General features: G+C 27.4%; 7 protein-coding genes across 7 annotated transcripts; 5 read left to right on the top strand and 2 right to left on the bottom strand.

Annotated features, from left to right (window-relative positions):
* Nucleotides 1–4,279: 4,279 nt before the first annotated feature.
* Nucleotides 4,280–5,064, bottom strand: OCT59_006774 (uncharacterized protein; the record flags this gene model as incomplete). The annotated part of the gene is made up of 4 exons (XM_066132568.1): nt 4,280–4,300; nt 4,564–4,776; nt 4,875–4,991; nt 5,062–5,064. The coding sequence occupies 4 exons, from the start codon at nt 5,062–5,064 to the stop codon at nt 4,280–4,282; spliced, it is 354 nt and encodes a 117-aa protein (XP_065998287.1).
* A 3,907-nt stretch (nt 5,065–8,971) lies between these two features.
* OCT59_006773 (uncharacterized protein) lies at nt 8,972–9,883 on the top strand (the record flags this gene model as incomplete). The annotated part of the gene is made up of 5 exons (XM_066150019.1): nt 8,972–8,995; nt 9,070–9,159; nt 9,225–9,320; nt 9,392–9,476; nt 9,552–9,883. The coding sequence occupies 5 exons, from the start codon at nt 8,972–8,974 to the stop codon at nt 9,881–9,883; spliced, it is 627 nt and encodes a 208-aa protein (XP_065998286.1).
* Nucleotides 9,884–10,271: 388 nt separating this feature from the next.
* On the top strand, nt 10,272–10,771 carry OCT59_006772 (uncharacterized protein; the record flags this gene model as incomplete). Its single annotated transcript, XM_066149325.1, has 3 exons — nt 10,272–10,358; nt 10,553–10,592; nt 10,650–10,771. 3 exons carry the CDS (start codon nt 10,272–10,274, stop codon nt 10,769–10,771), a joined length of 249 nt encoding a protein of 82 aa, XP_065998285.1.
* A 630-nt stretch (nt 10,772–11,401) lies between these two features.
* OCT59_006771 (uncharacterized protein) lies at nt 11,402–12,037 on the top strand (the record flags this gene model as incomplete). The annotated part of the gene is made up of 3 exons (XM_066148705.1): nt 11,402–11,489; nt 11,727–11,856; nt 11,926–12,037. 3 exons carry the CDS (start codon nt 11,402–11,404, stop codon nt 12,035–12,037), a joined length of 330 nt encoding a protein of 109 aa, XP_065998284.1.
* Nucleotides 12,038–13,050: 1,013 nt separating this feature from the next.
* On the top strand, nt 13,051–15,103 carry OCT59_006770 (uncharacterized protein; the record flags this gene model as incomplete). The annotated part of the gene is made up of 6 exons (XM_066148060.1): nt 13,051–13,159; nt 13,260–13,443; nt 13,558–13,643; nt 13,741–13,779; nt 13,859–13,888; nt 13,958–15,103. The coding sequence occupies 6 exons, from the start codon at nt 13,051–13,053 to the stop codon at nt 15,061–15,063; spliced, it is 1,554 nt and encodes a 517-aa protein (XP_065998283.1). The 3' UTR covers nt 15,064–15,103.
* Nucleotides 15,104–15,424: 321 nt separating this feature from the next.
* Nucleotides 15,425–16,485, bottom strand: OCT59_006769 (uncharacterized protein; the record flags this gene model as incomplete). The annotated part of the gene is made up of 7 exons (XM_066147372.1): nt 15,425–15,432; nt 15,497–15,654; nt 15,716–15,778; nt 15,971–16,004; nt 16,118–16,151; nt 16,213–16,239; nt 16,447–16,485. The coding sequence occupies 7 exons, from the start codon at nt 16,483–16,485 to the stop codon at nt 15,425–15,427; spliced, it is 363 nt and encodes a 120-aa protein (XP_065998282.1).
* A 271-nt stretch (nt 16,486–16,756) lies between these two features.
* On the top strand, nt 16,757–17,451 carry OCT59_006768 (uncharacterized protein; the record flags this gene model as incomplete). Its single annotated transcript, XM_066146749.1, has 4 exons — nt 16,757–16,852; nt 16,918–17,032; nt 17,104–17,355; nt 17,423–17,451. The coding sequence occupies 4 exons, from the start codon at nt 16,757–16,759 to the stop codon at nt 17,449–17,451; spliced, it is 492 nt and encodes a 163-aa protein (XP_065998281.1).
* Nucleotides 17,452–17,474: the final 23 nt, after the last annotated feature.

Here is a 17,474-nt window from a genome sequence, read left to right as displayed (position 1 = left end):
TTAATGTAAAAATGTTGCGAAAACATTATTTTTTAATTTAATTAAAAATAGCATTTTTGCAACGTTATTTTTAATAATTTGAAGTAAAAATATTGTGAAATGTTTGTTTAATTAAAAATAACGTTTTGTAACATTTTTTTAATACTTTAATGTAAAAATATTGCGTAAATGTTATTTTTACATTAATTTAATTAAAAATGGCATTTTCATAACGTTATTTTAATAATTTGAAGTAAAAATGTTGTGAAATGTTTGTTTAATTAAAAAATAACATTTCACAACATTTTTTTTAATACTTTAATGTAAAAACATTGTGCAAACGTTATTTTTACATTAATTTAATTAAAAATAGCATTTTCGCAATGTTATTTTTAATAATTTGAAGTAAAATGTTGCGAAATATTTGTTTAATTAAAAAATAACATTTCGCAACATTTTTTTAATACTTTAAGAGCTGATTCACATATAAACTACAGAAAATTACTATATAAATTTGGGGGAATAGTTATTATAAAAATGGCAAAATTGGCAAAATATTACAGATTATAAAAACTGCAGATGATCACGCTGTAGCACCAAAATTCACGTGATAAAACCTTAAATGCTAAAGATAATAATGATCAAAAAAAATTAGGAGTTTTATTTATTTCTTAAAAACTTTACTTTGAGGCAGCGTTAGATTTAGCAGAAATATATATATATGTATTTGCGATGTTTAAAATATGCACTATGATTATTTTTTATAAATTAACAAATAAAAATAAGAGTGTTGCTAATTTTTTTCAGTGGTGAAATCATTTGGGTGAAATTATTCAGGTGATTTCATCTATATAATAGTACAAATTATAAATTATTAATTTTTATCATGTGATTTTATTGTATTACATATTAAAAAAATGCATTACATTTTAAAAAAAAATTTTATTTACGTATTATAATAGTATTTATTAAAAAAATTTAAACTTTTTAAACATTATTTGGATATCGTGAAGCATAATGTCCAATTTGATTACATTTTTTATAACGTCTCTCTCTTTTTTTATCTTTTTAGCCTGTTATAACCTCTTCATTATCTTTATTCGTAATATGATTTGTTATATCTTGAATACGTTTCACTTTCTTTTTTGAGATTCGCCACATGATTTATACCTGTTAGATTGTTAACCTTTATATCTTACCTGTAATGGATTACCAATATGCATAGAAATTGCATTTTCCTATTATTCAGATAGGTCCACTTTTACGTTTTCAATAAAATATTCCATTTGATTGACAAATTCATTGACTTTATTAATCTAAACAGCTATATTAAGAGCCTTTTTGGCATATAACATACTAAATCTATACTTTTATTTAAGACCTCTGGATTGTACGATATTAGGGGGTTTTCTGAAATTCGCCAAATGTTAAAATGATAATTCAGGACTCATCTCATTCAATTCATTTTCTTCTATTTGGTATATTGGTTCCTTATGTTGTTCAGTATTATACTTATTATAATTATACCATCTTCAAGATATAAGAGATATATGAAACTGTGCATGATTATTTGAATAAGACATTATTCGAAAGAAGTGGCTACACACTATTTCTCTGTTGATACAGATATACATGAAACCGAAATTGGTTAATTTTGACCTCCGAAATGGTCAAAATGGTCAAAATGATTTCGACTTGAGCCCCTCCAAAAGTCGAAATGGTCAAAATTACGTCATAGTCATATGATTTTATAGTAAACAATAATATTAAAATTCAAAGTTAACGAACTCCGCATCCAGTGATTCGATTTTTATGATCTTTACACGGTTGGATTCAGCTCATCGAGAGGATCCTAATGATATGTATTTCATATTTGTAGCATCAATATTGACGGAGTTATTCACGTTTAAAATTTGGTATTAAATAGTCTTATAATTTTTATAGTAAACAATAATTTTAAAATTCAAATTTAATGAACTCCGCATCCAGTGATTCGATTTATATGATCTTTACACGGTTGGATTCAGATTATCGAGAGGATTCCAATGACATGTATTTCATATCTGTAGCATCAATATTGACGGAGTTATTCACGTTTAAAATTTTATATTAAATTATAATTATAAAAATCACATGACTATGATGTAATTTCGACCATTTCGACTTTAATTTCGACTTTTGACCTTCCCAAGTCGAAATATTTCTACTTTTGGGCTTTAATTTCGACTTCATATATAGATACAGATACATAAATGTGAACTATCATCAAGTAAAATGACATATTGTGATTCTGATTTTTGTCTACAATATCTAGTTACTTTCCATACTTATTGAATACTATTATGAGCTATATTTTCAATTAAAGAAGAGAATAATGATTGAGGTTGGTCATAATCATCTTCTCTGGTCATTTCTTGCTGATAAAAATCGTCTACTATCTATTAAAAAAAAACAAAAAATAGGGAAAGTATTTTTTTTAGTTATATGTCCTTACAAATTCCTTTTTTGTTGATTATTAGTAATAAAATATTTATATCTAAAAGTAGTAACCAATCTTCAATTAATACCATATTATAGCATAATGATTGTGCTATTTGATTATGTTGTTTTTGAAGAATTTGCAATGTTAAATATTCTCGCAGAATTTTATCAAGTTCTGGAAAATATTCGTCCACCCAGTAAGAAAAATCGCATACTGAAAATATACTGAAAATATACTGAATTTTAAGAATATTTAACTATATAATCATGTATATTATAAGTATAAATTAAATATAATTTTAGTATATTTTATGTAAGATATTTATATCCATAAATAATGCTAAAATTATGTTTAAATATACTGTATTTAATATGTAAAAAGCTCATAAAACACCCTTAAATTTTGCCTCTTTAAGTATATTTTAAGTGCAAATTTTATGTCATTAATTTCTACTTAATTTCAGGATAATTTTATTTCGTGTTATTATATATATTTAAGTATATTTAAAGCCCATTTTCAGTGTATTATAAATATGATTCAATTGTATTTTGCATATATTTTAATAATATTTCAATTAGAAATAACATATATTTTTAGTAGTTTTAAAGGTCAATTTAGTTCAAATAAAATAATATTTTATGTATCTTTTAATTAAAAATAGCATACATTTTTACTTGCATTAAAGATTATTTTAATTACATTTTTACATTTGATAATAATGATATTTTTAGTATATAAATACAATATCGATATGGTTTGATTATATTTCAATAATAATTCGTGTACATTTTAAAGGCTATGCTAATAACCAATGATACAAATAATTTCTATAGTAAAGTAAAATGTTTAATTTCATATTTCTGAAACTATATAAAACGAAAATAAATAAAGAATAAAATAAATAAAGAAAAGAAGATACAGTTAGGAAAACTTATTTTTCATACCCATTACACAATAACTCGAGACCCATTTAATTTAATGTACTTATTAAAGAGGGGAAAAAGTTATATTAGTAATTTAGTTATTTAATTTTAAATCCAATACAATAAAGTTTGATGCATACCTGTTTAATAAACATAATTTTTAAGTAAAAAATACTTATACACGTCTACAATTAACACCTCGACACGGACCTATTTAATTTAATGTACTTGTTAAAGAGGGGAAAAAGTTATATTAGTAATTTAGTTATTTAATTTTAAATCCAATACAATAAAGTTTGATGCATACCTGTTTAATAAACATAATTTTTAAGTAAAAAATACTTATACACGTCTACAATTAACACCTCGACACGGACCTATTTAATTTAATGTACTTGTTAAAGAGGGGGAAAAAGGTATATTAGTAATTTAATTATTTAATTTTAAATCCAATACAATAAAGTTTGATGCATACCTGTTAATAAACATAAAAAAATACTTATACACGTCTACATTCTACAGTTAACACCTGACACGGCTACATTAAAATAGAAAAAATAAAAGAATCAGTTAATATTAATTTCGACAGTAACTAACTATTGGATAATTGATATTGTGGTGGAAAATTTATGTATTCATACCGTCTCTCCCTGTAATATAGTCAGCTTCTCTTCTAAGTAGGGTTAATTAAAACTTTCTAATTCCAGAAATTCAAGGTTTTGTATCTTGTATCCTTTATTCCTGGTAAAATATTTTTCGTCAGTAAGTTTATAAATAATATAGACTTATTACTAGAATAACATAGACTTATTACCAATATTTTATCAGAAAAGAGAAAAGTAAAATAAAAAAACAGTGAAATGTTTTGCTTATAATAGGTATTTCATCTATTTCATCATCGCTTATCCGTGTTTAACTATTTTTAGATACAAATAAAGTTAATGGGATAATCTTATTCGTGTTTAGCTATTTTTAGAAATTAATCAATATACAACAAATATTCTTAATTATCGGGTTTTTTACTAGAACATAAAAAGTTTTATTATAAGTGCGAACTGCTGCAAGAAATCAATGCCCAATATTTTCCCAATTAGAGTCATCAAATGCATTTTCTTTATCAATTATATAATATCTATTATCTATTTTAGCAAAACCTATACAATGATCTAAACATCTTACATCGATAAATTCTTTTGATCTGAATTGAGTAAAATGTTTACATCCATATTCATCTTCTACAATTTTTGATGTTAATTGTACATAGGCTAACATGTAAACCTGATGGTTGAATTCATGGACAAGATAATAATTTACGATTCCATATATATCTACAATAACGAGTTGAGGAGGCGCATTGGGTCTGTGGGCAAGTTTATCTATTGTGCGTCTTATCTAAAAATATTTATAAATAAAATATAAAATCAATATTAAAATTATATCAAAAAAATAAAAAAATAGCAATGATAGTAATCAAAGATTATAAATTTTACCTGAGCACAATAATTATTTCTTGCAATTTTATTGTTTCTTTTTATACAACAGCTACTAATATATTGTCCATCTGAAGTTCTTAATCTTCCATATCTTACACCATAATTATTAACCTCCTAAAAAACGAAATTATTTTGTTATTGTAATGATGAATTTAAAATTAAATAAAATAAAGCTTTATATTACCATTTCTAAATCATTACGATTTATATTGCTTGATCCTTCGTAAAATTTAATCAGATGTTTGTGTTCTTAGCAGCAGAGAATATTGAGTAGAAGGGGAATAAAATTCTTCTTCATACCCTTCAGTACTAAAGACCCGTTCCTTACTCCATTGTTTTAGCGGGTTTTCTTTGAAAATAGCTTTTGAGATAGAAAAAAATGGTAACATATAAAATTGCTGTAACAAAGTAAGCATATTTGCAAGGTTGCTATATGGCTTGATCTTTGATTTAATGAGTGGTTGTAATATACCACACACCCTTTCCATAGGAAACTGCCAATGGGTCCAACTAGGGCCACAATATTTAATAGAATCTGCTACATGTAAGAGGTAATGGAAACTTATCTTACATGCTGCTAAACGTTGGCCATTGTTCTGATAATACTCTCTAAAATAATTAATCATTATTTTAATTATTATACAATTATAAATTATAAGACAGAAATCATTACCTTTCATAATAATCTGAAAATTTTTTAAGCAAAATTTGTACATCATCAATTTGTTCTTCAGATATTTCAGGTTCTAAACAAAGCTTTACAGACTTCACAAAGTTTGCCCATCCTTGAAGATGCCTATTATGTAACGAAAAGTAAAATTTACTTTTTGATTAGTTAAAAAAATTTAAAAATGTATTAATTTAACTTTTTACTTTTTATTAAAATACCTTTTATCCAGATACACCTTTAGTAATGGTAATGAAAATAAAATTATCCAATTTCTCCATTCTACCGCTTTGTAACCATTATGATATTTAAATATGTCACGTGGAGGGCGACCAATTTCAATAGGCATATCTTTTTTTACTTTTTCCATTTGTATGCCAATACTTTCCCACTGTGATTTTGATAACTCATAATCACTAGACAATAATAGATTGTTATAAAAAAATTTTCCACTCCAATGTGCATACATTGACGGTGCCACATTCTCGAAGAATAAATGCATTATATCTGTTGGGAAAGACCATGGAAATAATAATGTTTGTAATTTTAACAATTCACTGGACCCTTTAATTCCTGTATAGTAAAGTAATAATAATTAATACAGAGATGTAAGTATACTTTTACTTTTTTCTCAAGAAAATCATACCTGTTTCTCTGATCATTTCATCTTTTCGATCTTTATTCGTTTCTTCTTCAATTAATTTTCCCATATTGATCGTGTCATCGCTGATTTCTTATATTGCAAAAAGCAGATGATGGATAGTATATGTGTTTATTTGATGGGTGACAAGTCCCTTTTATCATACAAAAACGACAACCTTTATACGAATTGTGTCCAGAGAGGTTTAAGCTTTTGCTTAACGCTGGAACATCCCCCGTCCATGTTAATAAATGTGCGCGTAAAATAAAAGGTTCATTTGTTCGTCCATCTATACATTGAACTCCTTCTATAATATTTAACAAAATAAAATTTCAATTATAGAAAAAATACATTTTTATTAGATATTAAAATTAGCTATACCTTCAAGTTCTTGTAATTCTTTTATAAGAGGGCATAAAAAAGAATTAAAATTCTTTGGCGAACGGGGACCTGGTATTATCATTGTTACCAGTAGATTTTCTTTTTTTACACGAATAGAAGGATGAAGATTATTATTTATTAATAAGATGACCCAACAATCATCGGTTCGTTGTTCAAAGATCTGATATCCATCACATGTCCCAGATAGTGCAATATCCTGTTCATCTTTAAAAAAACCCCTTTGTAATAAATCCTTATATAACCTATTGAAAGAAACATATTTTAATGGCCTTTTTTTTAAAAAAAAAATTTACTTTAGTAATTAAATTATACTCACAATCCATCAAAGATATCAGCATATATTTCCTCCTCTCCTTTGTTTTGGGAATAATTACTTCTATATTGTAATTCTTCGGCTCTTTCTTTATTCTTGTATTGAATTATTAGGCGTTCTTTTACCGAAAAAAAAAATGTTGTATTTACAGGTTTGCCATTATCATCAAATCTGTTTTCACCACAAATAGGGCAACTGGCTAAATTTTCATATGATGATGTAAATGCAATACAACTGTTTTTGCAAGTATCGTATCTATGAGGTTCAAAAGGAACTATGCTATTGATTTTTTTTTTCAACTTATAGATTGTTAAATTAGAATTAACATTATCAAGTATTTTGTTGAATGCGATGTCAGATATTGAATGGAGTACTTTTGTATGTAAAAGACGTAAACCTTGAATCAATTCATCTAAAATAAATAAATATTATTATTCTATCAAAATTAAAATCAATAAACATAGTATTAACTGTACCATCGTTTATGTTTGTCATTTCAGATTCCTCAAATTCTTTATCATCATCTGTTAATTCATCATTCTCTTCAGAAATATATGCACTTGTTTGTGAACAATCACTTTCAGTTTCTATGTCTCCTTTATCATCTTCTTCATCACAATCTTTATTATCAAGACTTTGCCTATCACTATTCTTATCGTAATCTTCGTTATTAGGAATTGGATTACCATTATTATAATCTTCGTTGTCAAGAAATGGCTCATCACTATCGTCATCATCATAATCTTCTGATCTGCAATTAACATGATTTTGATGATTATTAAAGTATTATTATAACAATAATGTTTAATAAAAGTAAAATTTACTTTTTTTTATAAAACAATTAATTAATTACCTTTTTGGTATGTCTTTTAAAATTACAGGAACATGATCGTTATTTGAAATATTGCTTTCTGAACTTGTATCTGATTTATCCGATTCATCGTCTTCGAACTTTCTTTTTTCAGTTGCGTTACAACTTGAAATTGATTCACTATCGCTTTTTGTTTCTGATCCGCTTTCTGCTTCAGATTCATTAATTTTTTCAATATTTGCTTTTTCTCTTTTTTGATGTTTTTTAAAAGTTTTTCTAGTAGACAACCACTTTCCGTTACCATCTTTAGAATTTATTTTACAAATACGACAAGAACAAAGAAATGGCATTTTGAAACGTGATAGAATTTATGTAACGATCTATTTTTATAAACAATCACATAGTTTGTATTACATGATTGTATTAAATTTACGCATTAAAGTTAGAGGTTGTGTTACAAGATTGTGTATCGTTATTAGAGATGATATAATAATGACAATATTTGTAATAATTATACTGATTGTATTATGAGCAATGGTTCACACAAAGCCATACTAATTGTTCAAAGCCTATTATGAGCAACGGTTCATATAAAAGCCATAATAATTGTTCAAAGCCTATTATGAGCAACGGTTCATATAAAGCCATACTAATTGTATTAAGAGATTGTGTTATGAGCAACGCTCGTACTGATGACTGATAAATTGAATCATTATATTTTATGTATTATTATCAATGAAGTTAATTTAACCGTGTTAATACTGACAAGAATGTAGTCCTAATACTTGTAATAATCTTTCATTAATAATTTCATAATATAATTTTCATGATATTTTTTTTCTTTACGACACCAACACTACAGTGAAATGCAAAAGTTATATTTAAAGGTATAAACTCCCTCTCACCAATTGTTCGCAAGGCTCTCAATCAGTCAGAACCTAAAATAAAGTTATATCGGTTATTAGACATGTTTGATACTGGTCTCCTTAGTGTCCTCAAGCTGGGCTTTGATGCATAAACGAGTCGTAATATATTATTCACAGGGGTAATGAGTCAGTTTTTGGAGAGGCACTTTGTTAGACCATCAGGACAGAAAATCAGAAAATGGTATCGAACAACTATAAATGGTATTTCGCGATCAATAAAAAATAAAAATAAACAACGCGTCAGTCGCGTCACGTTTAAGTATAAAGTATAAATACATGCTATCTTTAGTGATTCTTCATTTCTTTACGCATTTTTTTAAAAAAATTTAAAAAAAATGGAACAAACACCCGAAACTGAGGTATAAAAGTAAAAATATAAAAATATTTTTAATAATCTATAATCAAAAATTCTTACTTTATTACTATATTATAGCTCAGGCCCATATATAAGCCTACGTCTAAATATAATTTACAAGATGCGTTAGGATTAAAAAATGAAAAGCAACGCTGGCTTGCTTATTTGGTAACTATTTATTAATTTTTAATAAAAGATAAAAATTGTTTTTTAATAGTAAATTTTTGTAATAGGAGATAATGCGAGAATGTCTCTACGAAAAGAATGTAGATTTTACCGCCGATTATAGGAGTCAAAAGCATACAATAACTGCACAAATAGTTCGTTCTGTAAATATTAAATTTTAATTTTCGTCATTTCTTTTTTTTTTCGAAGTATACTAAAAATTATTATATTATAGTTTAAAAAAAAGGCTCCTGACTTCCCTATAACCGCAGCCGATTGGGCTGTAAAGGAGATGCTTGTTAGTACTATACAAAATAAACGTAAGTTAATAATAACTTTATTTATACCTAGTTGGTTTATAGTAGAAATTAATTATTTCATTTTATTTATAATAGGCTATTATCTGAAAAAAAAAAAAAATGAATTAGAAAATAATTTAAGAGTTCCACCACAAAATTCTCCAGCATTACAGGACCGTCCTCCACCATCTCCTCAAGCACAACAAGATCCTCCTTCTCCAGTTGAGCCTTCTGATGAACAAGTTCAGATCCGGCCTCCAGAACCACGTACTGATGAACAAGTTCAGGTCCGGCCTCCAGAACTACGTACTAATGAAAAAGTTCAAAGTGATCCTCCAAAAAGGGTCCGGAAACAACGTGTAAATGACAAAGAAAATCAAAATAATGTCCCCAAAAAAAGAGGAAGAAAAGCAAAATCAAGTAAATAAATAAACTTGATCTCGGAGATGACAATTTCTTCGTTCTTGTATAAAACGAATCATACATAGTTTTGACTTAATTAGTTCAATAAATCTTGTTATGATAAACTATTGGTTAATTCATCTTCTCATACACTATATCAGTATTCGGCATTTCATTCGAATTAAATTAAAAATTTGAAGACGTTTAGATTACCTCCGCATAAATAATTTGAATTGTGTAACGCGTAATTTGTCCACGCCTCATTACGCAATGTTTAATTGTTCTAATCATTAATAAATAATCTACACACTATAAATTACTTTGATAAGAAATTTTACACATTTAATCTTTTTTGTTCTAAAAAATCGCTTAAATCTTATAAATACCTTTCCCTTCAATTATGATAACTTACAAATGAAGATGGTTCACAAAAGAAGTCAAAATAAATTACAAGAACGAAAAAATAAATCCTTTTCGAATAATAAAAGAAAAAGAGATAAGGTGAGTGAACACTTGAGAACCGCCTAGAGTGGTTACTAGGTTCGCCCGTAGTTTTTCAGATCTTTTAGATAGCTTTTTTTATTTTTTTTCTTCTATTTTTTATTTTTTTATTTTTTTTTGGAGGGTTTAATAAAAGATGGAGTATATAATTGTATTCGGTTGTTATCTGGTTTCTAATTAAAAAATTGGTTTAGGTCAACTCTTTAAACGAAACAATTGAAAATAAAGATAAAGGTAATTATAAATTATTATTGTATAAATAATATATATCAATTACTAACATTTATTTAGAAATTACACAATTAAAACGGCAAAAAACATTTGCCGTTGAATTATATCAACAAAAGTTAAACCAAATAATAGAAATAGAAAATAAATTAGAAAATAATTGCAAATGTATAGAAAATGAATAATTTTGTTAATAAATTATATGTTATTATAATTCAGTTCTCCCAACTATTCTGTTCCCCAAAGAACTACGTGAAAAATTTTTTTTTTGATGGGAGAAAAAAATGATATGTTCCCATATGAAATAAAAATGATATATCTTCCATACGAAACAAGTTTTGTGAGAAAAAAAATCATTTTTTCACGAGAAAAGGAGTTTGTCAAACAAGATCTGCTACTTTTACGTAATTACTAATAGCTCATTTATTTAATATTTGTATAATTTATAAAATAAAATACGAATACTGACAAAAAGTAAATTTTACTTTCAGTTAACAACCAGATCGGCATACTGTACTATTCCGATTAAAGTTTCTAGCACGTTGTTTGTAATTAATTTTGTACTTTTCTTTGTCCCCATTTTTCCCATTTCACAAAAAATTCATCAGATCTTATCGTTCTCGTGTATTTGCTAAAATCCTTCTTTTTGAAACATGTATTTTCTCACGCATTTTTTCCTATATATACAATCCAATTACGTAAAAATTATTTTAAGTTTTCGTAACGTCTAAAACTGTGGTCTGCTTGGAAGGTTTTAGCCTGCCGAGATAGTTTTAATGATAGGAATAACTTTTAATTTATATAATAGATTCACGATGGTCAGACACCGCTCTCAACGTTCGAAGGAAAAACGAATTGCTCGCATTAAGAGCAAGAGAGGAAGTGCTCGTCAGGTAGTTGCAGGTGGGTTCCTCTCTATGATATCCTGGGGGCTTAGATTGTTCTAAAGAGGGCTTGTGGACGTTTGTCCTGAAATGATCCTGTGGACGTCTTTGGATTGTTCTAAAGGTGACTTGTGGACGTCTGTTCTAAAACGAATCTGTGGACGTCTAAGCGGTATCGGTGTCAACCTAAGATGGAGAAACCCGCTTGGTCGAGCTGCGCATAGATCAAGTTAACCAATTTTTTTTCCCCCATTAGATTACATAAAGGAATTGGAAAAAAAGGTGCAGGAACTTCAAGAGCAAGTGAATGGTATGAATCGGGCTTACAGAGATGATCAGAGAGAATTGCTGCGGGTACATAATGAATTAAAGAAGGCAGAGAGGAAGTAAGTAATCAACTTTTTTGCTAATAAGTTTCCTTAAATTAATATAATTTTTCACTTTTATTTTATTAGGATTACTCGTTTAGAAGGGGAGGAAAGGGATGAAGAAGGCCAAGAAAGAAGACAAAGAAGGGGACAGGGACGAGGGAAAAGGGGAAACGTTGTTGTAAGTTGTAAATATTGACGTGCTTGGTAAACTAGTTTTAAGAATGAAGGATAAAATCTAGCGCAAAGAGTAGTGACAATACAAAGTGCAATAAAATTACAGGTATTGCGAATAAAATGACTAAAGAGCCAAAAGACAGCGAATAAAATGACTAAAGAGCCAAAAGACAGAATGAAAAAAAGAAAGATATAAATGAATGTAAACGAAAATGATGCAGACCTAACCTGACGTTATACATTATATGTTATACTGTACGAACCCTGTTGTGATATTAAAGTCAATCGGCAAATATATATATATATATTTCAAATAAATCTTAATAAAAAAATCAACGTGTAACTGAATGATAAATTTTCTTTACCTGAAGATTTTTTTAGGTCTCCCGGTTCGTAAGACGAAAACGTCTAACGTAATGATTCAATTTATGATCGCATTGCACATTACGCAAGTTTAATAACCCACCTATTATTTTTTTTTATTTATTTATTATATATCTAATAATTATTTTCACACGAGAAAAAAAAATTTTTTGTCAATCCTAACTGTTACATTCTGCTACCATCAAAATTGTCATTTTTTTTTTAGTGAGAAAATTTTTTATTTGCGGAAAAAAAAATACCGAATGGGAGAAATGTGGATGTTGCACAGAGTTTAATGTGTCACGCTAAGGTGGTGGAACATCATTATTATAACACAATTAAATCTTACGCGTGCACTTCCATTTTTGGTTCATCAAATCCACTTTGCCATTAAAGTATAAATACACCGCTTCCATTAAAAGATGTAAAGATGTAATTCAATATCGAATTACATATTACGATTAATATGTTCAAACAAAAAAAAAATCGAATTACATATTACGATTAATATGTCGCAGCAAAAAAGCCATGAAATAGAATTACATATTACGATTAATAAATTTATCAAAAAAAAAATTAAAAATTCATTTTTTGGTTTTTCTTTCTCTAATTCTCTTCTTTTTTTAAAAAAATACTGAATTCTTTCTACCACCTTTATCGCAATTTTAAAATATGGACTCTTTAAGATCATTAAAAATACCAATTATCCAGCTGCAAAAAAGTATTTTACCTTATAATTTTGATTCTGGAGAACAACCCGAAACAGAACAGCCTGCAACAGGTTTGCAAAGTTAATTATTTATTTTGTATCTAATTCTAATAAATCAATTAATATCTACTTCAATTTTGAATCAATATTTCATAATTGGATATATTTAAAGATAAACAAGAACCATTGGTCCTAATAATTTCTCCAAGTGTTACAAGTGACGATGGTTCTTTTGGTTCTCCTAGTGTCGGGGTTGGGGTTTCTGAAACTTTTAGTAATAATGGCACTAAAAAACCAAATATAAATAATGAATTTGACAATGATGATAGGAATGAAGAACAGGATCATGGTCGAAGGTTAGTTTTAAAATTAATATGATTTTATATTTAATATATGTGCGAACACGGTATAACAGTAATATTAAAGTTTATTAAATAGTTATTAATTAACACAATTTTATTTACAAAAAGTAAATTCCTTTTTTCTTATTTATATTTTATAGATGATCAAGTAAAAGTATTGGATACCAATACTGATGATGCTAACGAAGATTTTTGTAAGTTTCAATTTATATCTTATAATCTTAGTAATTTAGAGCAAACAGTAATATTTAAATTTATGTTTATTATTTTCTATTTATTGTAATGTATAAGGTTCAACCCAAAAAAATGATAAAAAAAGAACGAAAATTGGTAAATTTTCGCATTTTTTTTCTTACCTTGTTGATTAACAAAAGAGATACTTACTTTTTGTTATTTTAAATTATATTAGATACCTCGATGCGTAAAAGGGCTAAACCGGGTATTGTATAATTCACAGAAAGTAAACTCTGAAACTTGAATTTGAAATAATATATATATTTTTCTTTAGACGAAAAAATATTATTGGCCATTAATAAGATCGGAGGTCCCACAATAGATTCGTTATTATATTCATTGAGCAAATTGAAAAATACCGGAGTTAAAAGTGTAACAATGAACTTGGTTAATAATAATATACGATTTATGGATTCCACAGGAACATTAGTGATAAAGCCAAATCACGTTAACTCCGATGATATAACAATTAATGCCAGTTTTCCTCATTATGATTATAATCAAGCCTCGGATCTCAGCTTCGAGGCAAATATTATCGAATTAAAGAAATTCAAAGAATTGGATATGGCAAGTATAAGATTGGCGGAAGATTTGCATAAGCTGCTAGGTTATATTGGTAAATTGCCAAATAATCCACCTATACGCGATAGGTCAATCTTCAGTAAAAAAGAAGAGTATAGAGAAGCCCTCATTAGTCATTTGGAAAAGATTAATTCAACACAAGATTTTCAATCTTTTCGTGGTACTCAACGTATTAATTTGATTTCTGATGACAATCAAAAAAGTTGCAGTTCTTTTAAAATTTTACCAATTCGTGTGCAAGAAAAGACTTCATCACTTACTGAATTATCTGATGAATTCAAGAAGATTGCAAAAGATTTATCAGAGGATATATTTTTATCCGTAATGGGAGAAGCAAATGAGCAAGGAAATAAAGAAATGGCCAGACGCAAGGAACTAAGGTTTCATATCGGGTTTTTTAAGTTATACATACAATTACAGGCTTTTTGTGAGATAAACTTAAACAGAAAACAATCAGAGACGACAAAATCTCAAGCAAAAATATTAATTGCTCAATTTTACCCCTTAATTTCTTTACCGAATTTGGAATTGATGCTTCAGCGAGCACCACGTATATACAGGTTACTAGAAGTAGCCAATTTTGATTGGCGACTTTTAGATTCTTTCGAAGAATTAAGCGCATGTTTTTTTAAGAGTGGAGTAAAGACGGCAATTAACTTTGAAATATGGATCAATTTGGTCCGTACAGGCAAGCTGATTAGTTATGACGAAGAATTAAAAACTCAAGAAAGAAATAGGGAAAACAAGAGGATTAAAATTGAAATTATTAAGGAATATTTTGATATTTCAGGGGGTTAATTTTGACGAGATGGTTGGTAATGAGTAGGTAGTAAACAGAGAAAAAAAAATTTTTTTGCAGTCAAATAGTTTTGCATTATAATTAGAATGAATTTATATTATAATGATAAAAAATGGACTCGAAAAGCGTTGCAACCTCCAGATTTATAAATTAGCATTATAAGTAATTTAGTAATTTTACATGAATAAAAGGCTAAATAATATGCAATCTTTTATTGTTTGCGCATTCTAACATTTGCTAAATAAACTTGCTATAATTGCTATCGTTTACTATCATAAATAAATAAATAAATAAATCAATTTGTGGCTTAGCCTATTTTTACATGAAAAAAACTCCGATATGTTATTTATGTATACGTTTTTATGTATCTAAAAAATTAAATATTAATTAATGATCTAGTTTAAAATTTTAAATTTATAATATTAAACATACCGTCCCATATTTTATTCTCTTTTTCTGCTGTTATTTCAAATTCCTCAAAACCATCATACTCTTCAGAAGTACCACTTTCTGTCTCTGAATTATCATTATCATAATTATCAATGATCTTAAAAGGTCCATAATCATAATCATCAAGAATTTGATCATCGCTAAAGTAATTATTAGGAAAATGTAAGTTATATTTTTTATTATAAATAATCGATCAATTACCTTTTAGATGTATCTTCTAACACTGAAGGAAATGGAACATCAAAGCTTTGATTATTACTGTCACTAAAGTCATATTATAACAACAATTAGTAAATTAGTAAAAGTAATTTTTACTTTTAGCAATGACAGTACGATATATTAGCTAATATTTTAGGAGGTATAATGATAATTTTAATTATTCGTAGATAAAGTAAAAAAATTGACTATGCTGATTTTAAATAAGGGCAATTTTAACAAATAAGGGAAGGTTTTCACTTTGACAATCTCAATTTAGTGTAGCGAGAGGTCCCTGACAATAGGAGAAATAATGGTAAGACAACAGTAAAACAAAAATTTTAAAAACATTGATGAAACTTACCGAAAGTTCATCATTCCAAAAATATGTTTTTCTTTCATATTTACCTAAAGTCCATTCCAAAGTCCAGATGTTCTGATTCTAAAAACGAAAAAACGTTAGTTATAATATTTTTAATATAAATACATTTACACCTAATTACCTGAAAGGCCGTTCCAAATGGTTTTTTCTTTCAAGTATCTATATAGAAGGAAGACATAAAATAGAGTAATAGATTGATTAATATACGTGAAGTATGAGTCTTCAGAAATAAAAATCAGCAAAAACAATGTGTATAAATAAGATAGAACAAGTATCGATATGCGCCCAGTCTTAAGCCGCAGGATCCTCTTCAAGAAAATTTTATTTTCTAGAAGAAGAAACCTGAGTCTTGGACGATACCAATCCTATGTATGCGCTTAGTTTTAAGCCGCATGATTCTCCTTAAGAGAAGAAACTGAAAATAACTTAACAATTAATAAATTAAAATTTAACTATGGGCATAATACTGGTGTAATGATGAAAAGATTGATGACATAGTAAATCATGTAAAATTTCTTTTTAGGTTATATTAACGAGGATTTTTTTTTCCTTTTTTATGTATTCAACCGCAATATGGAGAATCGTGTGAAATTTCTTAATGAACTGCAAATGCTTTTAACTCTCTTTTTTCCTTTTTTTTCAACATCCAATTTTATATCGTAAACATGGATATCTTGCCAGAAATCGACTTAAGTGAGAACAGAATTACGAATAATACAATTGACAAACTAATCGAAACGCTTAAAACTACCAAGTTCAAGGTTAACCTTATTATACAAATTAAGATATATTTTAAATATAAATCTAAAGTTTTTATTTGAATTAGAAATTGAACCTCGAGAGTGTCTTCACTAAAAATAACAAACAAGAAACCTTTGAAATTTTGAGAAAAATATGCGAAGTAATTAAAGAAAGCACAAATTTGGAAGAACTGATAATTAGTAAAAATGCACTAGGAAAAAGCGGTGCAAAGGCGTTAAAAGTTTTTTTAACTAATAATGTTAATTTAAAGCACTTGATAATCGACGACGCGGGGGGTTAGGCGAAGGAGGTACAGTTATATTAGAATCGTTATTGAATTCGAGAAGGAAAACTTCTTATTTAGAAACATTTTCAATAAAAGAAAATGTTTTAGGAAAACAGTGTTCCAAACTGCTTTCTATGGTTCTACATAAACATAAAATTACACTAACAAAAGTAATTTTGTCTCGAAACAGCTTTTATAACTCAGATCTTTGTCGAATAATAGAGTCTTTAAGTTTGTGTAAGAAGTTACAAATTATTAATCTCGAAGATAATTTTTTCACTAAAAAAACATCGAAAATGCTTAGTCGATCTTTGGCTAACTGGCCGGATTTAAAACAACTAATAATTAATGATTGT

The sequence above is a fragment of the Rhizophagus irregularis genome, chromosome 15 (genome assembly GCF_026210795.1).
Source record: "Rhizophagus irregularis chromosome 15, complete sequence".
Taxonomy (NCBI): domain Eukaryota; kingdom Fungi; phylum Glomeromycota; class Glomeromycetes; order Glomerales; family Glomeraceae; genus Rhizophagus; species Rhizophagus irregularis.
This window is presented reverse-complemented; position numbering and strand designations above follow the sequence as displayed.